Source organism: Gambusia affinis, linkage group LG03, assembly GCF_019740435.1.
Source record: "Gambusia affinis linkage group LG03, SWU_Gaff_1.0, whole genome shotgun sequence".
Classification (NCBI taxonomy): Eukaryota; Metazoa; Chordata; class Actinopteri; order Cyprinodontiformes; family Poeciliidae; genus Gambusia; species Gambusia affinis.
In genome coordinates this window covers 13332821-13346678 of record NC_057870.1, presented here as the reverse complement: position 1 = coordinate 13346678, position 13858 = coordinate 13332821, and the positions used below count along the sequence as shown (strand labels likewise).

At 41.1% G+C, this 13858-nt stretch overlaps 1 protein-coding gene across 19 annotated transcripts; it reads left to right on the top strand.

The window, feature by feature from the left end:
- Nucleotides 1-161: 161 nt before the first annotated feature.
- kansl3 (KAT8 regulatory NSL complex subunit 3) lies at nt 162-13747 on the top strand. 19 transcript variants are annotated; one of them, XM_044111120.1, is made up of 21 exons: nt 162-264; nt 1762-2034; nt 2157-2327; nt 2436-2526; nt 2808-2993; nt 3096-3224; nt 3601-3717; nt 3816-3914; nt 4182-4253; nt 4362-4436; nt 4524-4681; nt 6072-6324; nt 7440-7596; nt 7906-7983; nt 8245-8382; nt 9183-9270; nt 9487-9614; nt 9995-10104; nt 10904-11102; nt 11762-11880; nt 12597-13737. In XM_044111120.1, exons 2-21 carry the CDS (start codon nt 1826-1828, stop codon nt 12600-12602), a joined length of 2583 nt encoding a protein of 860 aa, XP_043967055.1. In that variant the 5' UTR covers nt 162-264; nt 1762-1825; the 3' UTR covers nt 12603-13737. The 19 variants fall into 19 exon arrangements, with proteins under 19 accessions (XP_043967055.1, XP_043967050.1, XP_043967054.1 ...); XM_044111115.1 differs by having other exon boundaries at nt 163-264; nt 8245-8418; XM_044111119.1 differs by having other exon boundaries at nt 163-264; nt 8245-8418; nt 12660-13685.
- The last annotated feature ends 111 nt before the right edge of the window (nt 13748-13858 follow it).

Here is a 13858-nt window from a genome sequence, read left to right as displayed (position 1 = left end):
ATGTAAATAGCCTTACTAATCGTTATACTTGTCACATTTATGGGGGGGAAAACACTGTCAGTTTAATTTGTATTAGTTTTCCGTTTCCAGCTTTATGATCTACTGCAGGGATCCGGTCCATGTTTTGCGTCACTCTCTGAGGCGCCACAAACCGGGTTGCCATATTGGGTACATTTCAGCTTCCTCTGTCCTGCCTGTCATTTATGCGAGGAAAATGGGGAGAATTGTAGCGCGACAAGGCAACAAACCAGACAACAAAAGGAAGTAAGGGCTTTAGACAGAGTGGTTTTATGTTGCTTGCAACATTTTCATCACATTGTTTAATACAAACCTCTTTTTTACTTACTCGGCTCGGAAGTCATACCGACTAAGATGATCTAATCAGATGAGGAGGTATATTTCACTGAAAACTATAACGACGTATTACGTATTTGCTTTTAGCTTGCTATGCTAACATCCTTTTGCTAGGCCATCCCACTCGAGCCCTCCGCCCTCGGTGTCTTTAGCCTATTCAAGCTAATAATGTTTTGTAGTGTTAAATATTTACTTAAACTAATAGCGCGATATTGTTCCGTGGGGGGTTTTATGATTTACTTAATGTTACACAGAACGCAAATACGTTTACGTGCACTGACTGAAGCTGTATTTATTATGACAATTATCTTCTCAATTTGTGTTTTGCCTTAATGCTTTAGCCTTTTTGGCTTTTTATTAAATTACTATCTTAATTCCGCTTACCGCTTCTAATCCGGACGAAGCATTCTCAGACACACATACTGGCTGAACATTTTTCTAATTTGAGCATTTGTTTATGATTTACGTGTGCCAGAATATTAACACAAGAGCATGAGTAGTAAAAAATATTCTGGGTTGACAAGTTTCCATGTACAATTTTTGAAGCTGTGGAATCAGTGGATGCATTTGTAGGCATGCAAAGTAAAAAAAAAAAAAATCACATTCAAGGTTATAACCTAATATTTATATAACTTCAGAACTAGGACAGCGACTGCATCTTAAAGGCAGATTATCTGGGTTTGTTTGTGTTTTGTTTTATTTACGTTTCTCAATTTACATTTAAACCTATGGAGTTTAATATCTATTTTATTAACATTTGTTTCAAGCTTTGGAAAAATCTAATATAGTTTTGTTGAATAGAAACTTCAGTTTTAGACTACACATTATTATTTAACATAGTCACCAATAAAGTGTCTGGAAAGTTGCTAATAGTAACTAGCCTGCTGTTATCCATTAGTGGGACAAGTTAGTTCATTCAGATTATTACAATACGATCTAAATCTGTACCGTCTAATGGTTTGATAGTCACCTTTATTTTCTTTGTTTCACCTCCAATACAATGAGGTCTCCTACATTTGTAAGATACTTTTTATTTATCGTTTCAAGTTAACGTAATTTATTTTGTATTCATGTGCTTTTCAGTGCGTGCTTAATATGTCACATTGAACACAGTTGGGATAAATCAACCGACACAAGAAGTGAAACTTGTAAACAAGAAGCTGGATGTGTAACATCGGTCTTTCGGCGAGAAGCGCAGTAACGCTGGGTTGGGTAAAATAAGATTGTTGACTAGTCTCTGGAAAGTCTCAGAGAACTTCTCCCTCAGAAGCCATCGCAGTGAGGATAATAGTGGTCATAACTTTGCAAAGCACAAAGTTTGACATTGATTCCTCAGTAGGCAAGAGAAAAGTAATTTTCCTATTTCTTTAAGTATCTCTAAATGCTCTCCTGTTCCTCCTTTTCCAGATTCATCTAAACGCCCCACCGGTGGCTGGGGTCTGTTTTGGGCCAGGCGTGGCTCAGGAGGAAGATGCACCGCGGGGATAAGGACTTACAGTCATCTGCGCGCAAGATGGGGACGTCCTTGCTTTTCCAGCTGTCGGCCTACGAACGCGAGCTGGACCTGGTGTTTCTGGACCACAGCTACGCCAAACCATGGAACGCTCACCCCGATGCCAGCAGCGCTCGGCCCACAAGAACGCTGTTTGTGACGCCGCGTCGTCAACCTGAGACTTTATCGTGAGTATAAAAAAAGCTTTAAGTGTTCTAAGGAAATGTGGCGACTTTGTCGTTTACTCTAAAGGGTGGGTCATTTCTAAACAGTTCCTCGTACGATTCCTTTGTTGTTTTCTTCCGTACAGGGACTCGGATTCCCTAATAGATGTGGAAACGATCACACCAACACCTGTTCCCCTGTATGACAACCAGAAGGCCCAGAGTGTGATGAAGGAGTGTGAGAGGCATGTCCTGTTTGCTCGAACCGCCGCCGATGGCCCCCCACCTCCAGATGACTGGGAGGAACATATAAACAAGTAGTCAGATATGCTTATTGATCACTTGTACTGCAATATTTGAAGCTTATAACAGTCTTAACACGCCTATCAGCAGGTCAGTGTTTTGAAATCATTTTTCCTTTTCAGGACGGGCTGGTCAGTGACCCAGAACAAGTTGTTCAACAAAGTCCTTAAAGCTCTTCAGGGAGAAAGACTGGCACGTCTGGCCAATGAAAATGTAACTTTTTTTTTTTTTTTGCTGTTGTCTCTCTATTAATTTTCAACTCTAGATGTTTAATTTGTGTGGAACGCATCAGAATGTTTTTTTTTTTTTTTTTTTTTTTTTTTCTTTCTGTGCTTGAATATTATAAATGCCTTAAGCTTCGGTTTTCTGTCAGTAAAAGTTGATGCGATTTTCTGGATTCGGTATTTAGACGAAAGACCCCGCAGTGCTGCACTTGATCAGTAATGACACTTTTTTTTTTTTTTTTTTTTTTTTTCTTCATCTGCACATTTTAGGCTTCCAACGAGCCCATTCTGCGGAGGATAGCTGTAGACAAGTGTGCCAGGAAGGTGCGGCACGCGCTCGCCAGCGTGAACTGGGAGACCAAGCTGACGCAGTGGCTGCACATCACGCTGATCGAGTCGTTGAACCTCCCCATGCTGGCTGCTTACTTGGATGTGCTGCAGACTTTAAAAAGCAAGGTATGATTTAGTCACTGAACGAACACCGAGAGCTGGTGTGTGTGATATTTAATTACGTGCTCGATCAGAGAGCTAAATTTTGACTTGTCTGTTTATGCGAAGCTGCCGACGCTCATCGACAGAATGCTACTGCCGTCTGCAAAGACTGGCGCTCCGAGTGCGGAGGCTTTGTCTCTGCTGCTGAAGCGTCCCTGGGATCCTGCTGTTGGAGTTCTTTCGCAGAACAAACCGGTAAAATCCATAACTACTGAAAAAGAAAATATTTATTGGATGTGTTTGTGTTTTGTTTTTTGTTTTTTTCCAGTGTAAGTAGTGGTCGAGTCTTGAATAAGTTACAACAAAGTTCTTCCTGTGCTTGTTGAGTCAGAAATCTTCTAGCAGTGACTTATCCGGGTCTGTAGTTGGTATGAAACAAACTACAGACCCTCATTTATTTGTTATTGTTATTGCATATTTCCCCTACATCACATAGCCATAGTTTTAACTTAAATGTATTTTTCTACAATGTTGTATGAAGAAAACTAATGTTTGACTAATCCTGCGAGACGCAGCCTGTTGCTCAGATAGATGTGACTTGATCCACTCTCCATCCATCTGGATGTTGCAGTGCAAGCTTCCTGGGTCTCCTCTGATCCTCATCGCGCCGTCCAGCCCAACGAATCCGGCTCTCTCCACGTCACGGAGAATGAGGTTTTGGCAGTCGCAGCTCTCCTGCCTGGGAAAGGTCGAAAATCTCTCTTTGTTCCAGTTTTCCATTTGGAATGGAAGTCACTTTATTTTTCCTGCAGATAAAAGTTGTAATGAGTGCTGTTTTTACTGCAGGTCATCCCGGTGCACACTCATGTGAACAGTGGGGCCAATATTGGGATCACACAGTGTTTGGAGCACATGCTGGGAACGGTCAGAGCCAAAGTCATGGAGGTGTGTCTTTATATGTGTGCGGTTGCTTCTTATCGGTGTTTTTAAGATGTACATTAAAAATAATTGTACCCATCAAAATATCATATTAAGAAGTTGTTTTTTTTGTTTGTAAATATTACTACTAGCCTAACAAAACCCTTGTTTTATCGATAAAACCTATGGCTCTAAAACCAGAATAAGAATGATTTGGCAGTTCACCAAGTGTGCAGATCCACATTTGCTGTAAAATGTTTTTAATGACATCATTTCGTGAACTTTGTCCGACAGGTTCACAGTCACTTCCCACACAAGCCCATCATCCTGGTTGGCTGGAACGCTGGCGCGCTTATCGCTTGTCATGTAAGAGTTGAAGAATTGCACCAAGGTCATGCATCATGACATGGAAAGTTGTGTTTAGTTTTTTTTTTTTTTTTTTCTAAATAAAAACTTGAAGCTATTTTCTGCCAGGTATCCCTCATGGAGTATCTGACGGCTGTCGTGTGTCTCGGCTTTCCGCTCCTGACAGTCAACGGACCCAGAGGGGTGAGACCTCAACTATCCTCCTGAAAGTGTGGACTTCAGCTTGAATTCAGGTCTGTGATGAGCTGCTGGCGTGTTGCTGGTTTGCAGGACGTGGACGACCCGCTGCTGGACATGAAGACCCCCGTGTTGTTTGTGGTTGGGCAGAATGCGCTGCAGTGCACCACGGATGGCATGGAGGAGTTCAGAGAGAAGCTGAGGGCCGACAACAGCCTGGTGGTGGTCGGAGGAGCAGACGAGAACCTCAGGTTGGTCACCGTCCTGAGCGAGGTTTGAACCGGTGCAGGAGCCGGTTTAAAGCTTACTGGTTCTGTTACACCTAGAGAGGCAGCTTGACGCCTCTTCGTTAGCTAACTTACAAGTCTTTCTCCGTTATATTGAGCGTAGAGGATCACAATGCGGGGAGACGGTGGTATCAGTGTATGGCTCTTTGAAAAAACCTGCAGCGGTTGATGTGAAGATATACCAGCATCAGGAGATTTTTATTTTTAACTGTCTGATGCCAAAAATGACTTTCTGTCATTTTTTTTGTTAAATGTGGGCATCTACTGCTGTGAAACTGCAGGATCAACGTACGCACCTGGAATATATTGGGCCCACACCGCTGCAATATTAATATTACACATACTGATGTTCTTGTTGCAGTATTTTTTTGCAGTTCTATGTTTTATCTGTTATTTATCGCTTTGTTATTGAAAGTACATGCTCTTTTATCACCATCTGTCAAGATCAACATGATATTTAACAATCTATGTAATCTGGAAAATGAAAGTTTAGAGTTCCCCAGAGTTTCACATTGAATTTTCTGAGAGACATATTTTACTCTGACCTTTATTTTGTGAAGAAGAGTGGGGCTTTAGCATCGCTTTACATTTAGCTGATCATCTTTTCATCTGCAGTTTACTCATTACAACTTTTCAGATTTTGCCCAACTCACTGATTGCATTGATTTCTCAGTTCCCAACAGATAAACACATATATTGAAAAATGGGGATTAGAAGAGGTCATTTCACTTTTATCGTATTTTAAACGGGGCCCAATTAAATTGAAACATTTTTATTAATCCGTGTGAATTCTTTATAATCCCAAATATCTGATCTGGGATCAGGACAGGTAGCGCTGTAAAGGTGAAACAAACCTCAGTTTGAACCTTCGTGTGTCCGTGAAGGCGAGGTGCTCGCTTGCGGTTTTTAGTACTAATTTTTGCGTAGCGTCTCCAGTCATTGATTTTCGCTGCTGCTTCATTGGGGGCGTTCATGTGCCGCTGGTTTGTACACTGTCTCGGTGTATCATTGGAACAGGCTGACGTTGCGGTGACTCAGTTGCTCTACGACGCCAACATTTTTACGTGCAAGCAGCACAAGACTGGCTCAGTTTGGTCTGTGGATGAGAGAAAAGAAGAGAACAGAGGCGACAGAAAAGTTTGGGTTTATTTTTCTCTCTCTGAGAAGTCACAGAGATTAAGTAAGCCTCACATTGCAGGTTCGTTTATGCAAGTTATCAAGCTTTTCTTCACTAGATAAATGTAAAAAATCAGTACTTTATGTGAGGAAAAGAGTTTGTAAGGAGTTAAAGTGGCTGCAGCTTGGACATCACTTTCTGTTTTTGAAAAAAATGAATCCATGAATTTCCCCACAGAATCAATTCGGCAAAGATGAAGTCGGAAGGTTTGACGCAGACGATGGTGGACCGCTGCATTCAGGACGAGATCGCTGACTTTCTGTCAGGGGTCCTGACCCGCGCAGAGGGCCACAGTCACGGCTCCGGAGAGATGAGAGACCTGGACACGGAGAAGAAGAAGCGGCCTCGACGGGAGCTTCCCTTTGACGTGGAGAGAGGTCGATCTTCGTCTCCAGCTCTTAGAGTTCCCATTTCACCCTCAGGTTCAGAGGTTTGTTACAATCCTGGATTTGTACATTAGTTGTGCTTCCATTGATCATAAAATTGCACAAACTGGAATTACAGAAAAAAATTTCTTTACTGGAAACATTTTGAACAATTTTTTGGGAAAAAATAAACAACTAAATGTTTTTGCGCTACGATGACGTGATTTTTTATTTTTTTCTTTTTCTTTTTGGTCGTCTCATAATTTGTGTATTTTGCAAAACTGCAGTGGAAACACTTTTTCGTATCACGCAAGTCACGTGATCAACAACCAGATGTTACTGCTGGTGGAAAAGGTGAAGAAAACGATAGGAAGTGGTTGGAGGAAGATGGTGCAGCGCTTTTTAATGACTTGTCGCATAAAAAATAAGTTTGATTTGCGTCTCTTATTTAATAGAAACACAGCAACTGCAGATTGGGGAGGTTTTTGACATTAGCGGAATATCGCCAAAGTTTTGCGCACATCTGTAATTGAAACGCAGCTAATTACAGTTTACAAGTAGGATTTCTGTGCATGGGGGTTTAGTGTTTTGGTTTTGTGTTTTTTTTGGGGGTTTTTTTGTATAAATTACATACACATGACAGTTGTCACCATTTTCACCACACAAGGTCATTTGTGGAATGAGAGGACATTTTCCTGGTCCTCACTTGTTTCAGTTGTACTGAGCTGTGCTGGTTATGTCTACAGGTGTGAAAAAGTTTTGGTTAAACATAAATGTTTCCTCATACCAAAAAGTGATACTTTCTTCTTAAAATGTTTTTTTTTTTTTTTTTTTCTTTTCAAAGCCAAAAGTCAAAATTTTACCCAATGTTCTGTTTAGATTTGTTCAGGTGAAGTGAAGTGAAGTGAACATCTATTTTTGTATCTTAAAGTAAAAAGTGTTTTTTTGTTTTGTTTTTGTTATTGTTTCAAACAATAGAGTGCTACAGGTTCACCAGACACAGAAGCCGAAATAAATAATTTACAGTTAAACTTGGGAGCACTGTTGTCGGTGACCGTATTCTCATGCAAGAAAAGAGTGTAAAAATTGATAATTAGCTTAAATTTTTTTCTATATATAAAAGAAATCCTGGATATTTGAGTTGACTCAGAGTTGTGGCGCATCTCTTCTGTTGTCTCAGGATTTGTCCAGCGTCTGCAGCAGCCCCACTTCCAGCCCCAAACCGAAGACTTCTGGTCTGTCTCCAGCACAAAAGTCCAGCCTGATCACAGCCACGCAGCTCCTCAAGACGCACATGCAGCGCTCTGGCACCGTGCTCACTCACAAGCAGGCTCAAGGTTCGTTAATCTCCCAACTCTGGATGCATTAAAACGCTCTGCAAAGCTTTCACATTCCTGGTACCCGAGCATAAACAACCCTCCCTTTGTTTAAATATTTTCGGAAGTTAATCGCCTCAACTTTTGGCTGAACTTTGCACAAGCAGACGCCGTGGTATGCGAGATGTGAAAACGATCGCAGCGCGTTTTATCGTGTCACGACATCCGACGGGGTCAGATGGAACGTGACTGAAATGCTCTCCTCTCATCCTCTTGTCTCCTCTCCTTCTGCAACTTTCCTTTCTGGCTTTTTTTCCCTATTCGTTCCAGCTCAGTTTGCTGCTTTTATGAAACAAAACATGCTTGTGAGGAAAAATCTTCCTCCTGGCACCCCTCCTTGTATTTTTGGTAAGTATCTGTCTATCTATCTCTCCTCCTCTTTTCTGTCTTCTGGTCTTTTCTCTTCCACTTAGTTCTTCATGTACATTCAAATAAACTACCAGTTTAGAAGTACAAAAATATGTAGAAATGTTGTATTATAATCAAAAGAGAGGTAAAAAAAAAAATAAAAAAGATCATATTTTGGCTGGCGAAGGAATGAAACCATTTTTAACTCGGGTTGCCTCAGTGCTTCTGTCATTGTGTATCGATGCTTCTTTGCCCCTGCAGTTCCAGTGACCAGTGATCAGCTGGAAGGCCTGGACAGAGACGACCTACGTCCTCATGGCAAGAGGAGGCAGACCCCCAGTCCCACGCCCAGCAAGGCCTCCAAGAGAGCAAAGATCAAAGTTACCATCGTTTCCCAAAGTGAGTCAGCAGGAGGCGCCATCAGCCCTGCGGAAGGTAGAACATCTGGATAACTTCTATATTTCCACATAATGCAGAGTTTCGGTTTGTGCTTTCCTGTTTTAGCAAAGTGCCAAATTTTCTGTATTTAATAACGAAAATGATTCATCTCGGGTGACGTGTGCCACTCCCAGAACGTGTTTAGCGTCACTTAGGAATCTCTTTGTTTGAAATCATCAACTTTGATTCATAAATGTGTAATTTGCGTATTTATTTATTTCACACTTTAAGCCCTAAAATGCAATGAAATTTGGCATAAAATTTGTGTTTGAAATTTGCCATGTTCAAATGGCACGTTGTAGTGTTATACATATATATATATATATATATATAGATGACAATATTTCTCTGGTGCTCTATCGTCTTTATTTTTATTTTTGAAAGCTTGTGTACTTATTTTTCTATTAAAAAAGCAAGATTTTATCTTTCATTTGCTGATACTTCTATTATTATTATTATTATTATTATTATTATTATTATTATTATTTTATTTTTATCTTGGCTCAGAAGTTGTTTGGGAATTCAATAATAAAATCACCAGAAATCCCAGCAACTGACTAACATTCAGATTTCAAGACGAAATGACACGATCCAAAGCTCTTTTGTTGTTGTTTTTTTGGTATTGCAATATTACAGAAGCGGAGTGGAGTGCTTTGTCAACATAATGATGTTATATAATTAACAGAAAGTCAATCTACTGCCTTCCTAAAACTATCTGTAGCTGCCTGTCCTGATCTTGGGCTCTGTTTCTCTTCTCCCAGTGGGCGTCTCTGGCAAGCCTCTAACTGTGGCAGTGGGACAGACCGTGCCGGGTGCCAAGGAGCTTTCTGGACTCCTCACAGGCCAGCGGTAAGCTTGCCCACTCTCACAGGCACAACGTGGAGCTCCTAAAACCCTAAGCTTACCTACACCCACGTCCACGCCTCCCCCTGTTGGACGATAATGTGTCTGGTGCAGAGGGGATCGATGAGAGGTGGTACTCAGAATTTTAAGAGCTGAATGACGGCCAAGCTGCCTTTGCTGGTGTGGCTCCTGAGCAGACTGGTGATGTGTGTGTCACTGCAGGTCTGGTAGTCTCTCAGAGGTGTCTGGTGCCCTGTCCCCAGGCTCAGGCTCATTCAGCAGCGTGCAGCCTTGCATGGTGTCAGTGTCCTCCACACCAGCCCAGGTGCAAGCTCCAGCTACTGCCCAAGGTATCTCTGTCTTGTCCCGCTTCGCACGCTCAGTTGCACGCAGCTGTGCAGAGAAAATGCAGCACGGCAGCTCCCAACACACACACCGTAGTCTGTTGGCCTGAGTCAGAGTGCAGTTCTGAACACTGGATGAGGACAGTGTGTGATGGCAACATACTTTAGCAAACATCATCATTGATCACCTCTTGCGCCATTGCTGCTCGTCACTGATCCAAACCTTTCCCCCTGTTTTGGACGTGATTGGCCTCGTTTGTGCTTGTGTGTGGGTCCATGTGTTTAACTTTTGGTTTCTAAAAGTATTAATTTGGTCTTAATATCTTTTTTTAATTTTTTTTATTTAACTTGCATATTTGTTGTTTATGCTTTTATTTCCTCTGCAGCACCGGCTTCCGCCAGCAGTCTTCTGCAAGGCCTAAGTTTCAGTCTGCAGGAGATCGTTACCAAAGCTCCTAGCCTTCCCTCCACCGCAACAAGCACAGGCAGCACTCAGGTACACGAGGAAAGAAACTTTATGCTTTGTACAAATTATAATGATGATAGCAAGCGAGGTTGTATTGGAATAAAACCACTGCAGTGGCTGTCAGAAGTTTGCTTACACTCATTAACATGACTGTTGTATTTATTTCTGGCATTCAAAGATGCATGTAAACAGTTTTTAGGGGCTACAAGAGACATCCTTCAGCGCAAAATATGGATTTATTTATTTTTTTGCACAATTTGGGCTTAGTTACCTCTTTGAATATGTTCTCTGAGTAAAGGGCCGTAATGTATTGTAAAATCACTTTTAGTTTGGGTTGAGCTCAGTGTCTAATTGTGTTTAGCTGTGGGTTTGAGGTGAATTTGAAGGTAGTTTTTCACCAACTTTGGGAAATCCACAGTTAGCGCTGGCAACAAAAGCACATGATGCTGCCACCACCGGGCTTTACAGATGGTACAGTGTTCTCAAGTCAATTTGAAACCAATAATTTCCTATAATGCAAGGAGGAAAGTCTAGGTAACATGACTGATCTAAGGATCCCAAAACATAAAAAGCTAAAATTCATCTTTGGTGATGAGTCTTTGAAGCTGGAAGGCCACTTTTCCATGAAGCTAATCTCTTACAAAACGCCAGAAAAGACAAGTCCTATTTCACAGATTTTTTTTGTCTTTCAGTCCCCTAATAAGATTTAAAAATTTAATACTAAACTGATTCTATGATGCTGGATTGATGAGAGTAAATAAGGAAAATCTCTCAAAAGTTTTTTTTGTTGCTTTTTTTGTTTTTTTTCTTCTTCTTCTTCTTCTCTCAGGCAGTTTGTGGAAAATCCCAGGACGCGATCCTGAGCTCGATCAGCACCGGCGGCAGCGCTCTGCTCCGGGCAGTACCCGTGGTCACAACAGGAAGCATCTCGAAAACCACCGCCATCCATCAGCTGCTCACCAACGGCGGACTGGCCAAACTGGCCAGCAGCTTGCCCGGCTTGGCGCACATCACCAATCAGACCGCTGGTATGTGTCGAACTGCCAAAACGCGACGGCCACGTTGAATGCCCGGGGGTTCATTCACTCTTTGTTTTGGAAACAGTAGTTCAGGACCTTTTTAGACCAGAGAGGATTACGACATTGCAGAGACACAGAGGACAGCTCTGTGGATGAGCGCGAAGACGGGTTCACTCGGAAGGAGTCCACTGGTGGAAGGTTTGCAGAGTCACACGTTCAGCTGACTCTGCATCGGTAGAACATTCGGACTCATGTTTATGGAAAAATTGCCTAATTATTTGATTCTGAAGAATTGAATATAAAATTATGTTGGATACGTTTACAAAATTTATTGAAACATTCAATCCAGCCTGCTGCCATTGTCAGTCATTTGTTATAATTATCATTGCATGTTAATTTTTATTTTTTTTTTTTTTTGTCTCATTATCTCGTAACATGCTGTGAATTGTTCCTTTCAATCACCTGAGTTAAATAACATTAACACGTGGCATTATTCAGTTCCTGTGTCTGTTGCAATAAAGACCGAAATCAAACTCATCTGCCCATCGTTTCCTTTTATTTTGATTTCCCCGTCTAACCATTGGGTAAAAAGCACAATTATGTTCTCTGTGGAGTGCTGGCCTGTCTAGGTTGTTATTGTTACAGGGTTTTTATCTGTGTGTTGTTAGGAGGGCAGAAAGCCCCGGCTTCTATAACGGTGACCCTCCGTGGAGCACGGCCGAGTAGCGCGGCAGCTTTCAGCCAAGCAGGCGAAACTGTGACGGCAGCTCAATCAGCTGAGCCCAAGGTGCGTCACTGGAGCCCGGTGAAGCTTTTTAGTTCCTCTGAACACGGCTTGGTTTTATCTTGCCCTGTGCATCAGCACGTACAAACTAATTTGGGAACATACGTCTGCCTTTAAATGGGGGTTCAAAGGTGTGTCGAGGTGAATTACAACTTGCTCTTGGAAACAAGTGACTGAACGCAAAGCAAGACAAAACGTCTACATGTAAAATCTTAACTTGGGTTGTTGCAACACATTGCATTAAATTGACACACGGCCGGCTTTGCTCACTTTTTCCTGCGCTGCTGGTGAACTGGCGGAAAAAGTGTTTCCTTGCTTCCAACAGACAGAAATCGGGACGTTTGAATCATTTCCAGTCACAAAAATGCTAATGGAGTGCCACTCATTACTCTTGCTCAGAGTGAAAACTTTTTTACTCCTTGAGCAACAACATATTTTGCACAAAACATACTTAAAAACTGCTGCTAAATTTAAAGATTCTGTTATTTTCTGATTTTCTTTTAAATATAAAGAATTGGCTGGCATGAAATTTTTATTTCTTTTTTTTTTTTTTCTTTTATTATTGTGAAACCAACATTTTTAACCAACATTTGGTGAGAAACTGTCGGCTCACATAATTACATCAAGCACTTACAGGCAAAATAGGGAGGGGAACTGATTGCTCCTGCAGATTGAACGGAATAGTTTTGTCATTGGGTTTCACTGTGCCCTTCTCACAGCAATGAACCTCTCAGCTCGCTGTGTAAGATGATGCCGCATCGGCGACTGTTCTCTGCCTGCAGTGATGGACACAAAACCCCACGTCGTGCAGAAAAAACAGCTGCCTTGCGTCCTCCAGAGGGGTGTCCCGTCGAGGTGGGAGGAGAAGCGTGGAAGTCATGATTGCTGTTTTGTAGAGGGATTCAAGCTACAGCGCAAGATCTCCTCATTGTACTTTTAAGTAGGGCATTTTGACAGCAAGATAAACGACTTGATCACATGTTATACTCTCTGGAGAAAATTACATTGTGAGTGTAAGCCACAAAACTACCTGCATTGTGGTAAATTAGATATGACAAAGGCAATTGTCAAATAAAAATAAACTTAAAATGTTTTGATGCACTTCTCAGTTTGCCGAACCCCTGGATTATTGTTCTCTCGCAGCTTGTTGTAGATGGTTTGAATGTCACAAGTTAGAAAATTTAGAACACTTTTGTTTGATGAAGTTGGTTAAATCTCGGCATCATTCTTGAAAGCATAATGTTCTTTGGAACAAGGCTGTGGAGCCTTGCAAAAATATTTATACCCCTTCAACTATTTAGCATTGGTTATGTGATTCACAAACTTTGATACGTCTTTTTGAGATTTTACATGTTAAACCAATCCAGAATAGTTGTGAAGGTTTTGAAAGATTGCTAAAAATAGAAATGTATAATTGTGGCATGAATCTTTATTCAGGATCCTTTACACCATTACAGCTGAATAAAATTTGGTAGTTGACCTCGGTTTACTTCAGAGGTCACCTACTCTAAAATAGTCTATTTGTGTGATTTTCTCAATTGCTTTTACCAAATTATGAAAATATAATTTTCCTTACACTTTACTGATTTAGGCTGCTTTGGTCATTAATTCTCATGTAATCAAAGTAAAATGCATCCAACTGTGCAGTCATAATGTGACAATTAATAGAATAGTTATAGGGGTAAGAATATTAAGGCAAGCCTCTGTACATCATATCAGAATTCATTTTTTGACCGTGTTACGTGGTTTCTCTGATATATCTTCTTTGTGCTAAACTAATTTCAAATGTCATCATTTGTTCAGAATTGCAAATAAAGTTGTTCAACATGTTCTATGAAAAACTTTCACAATAAACATTGTTCCATTTAAGTGTATTTGGTTTGTTTCACTGCTTACATTTTATTTGGCCTTCTTGTTTGCACTGAGCTGGTTTCTTCCCTCTGAGAACATTTGCTTTGCTCGACCAATCTAAACACTTTTT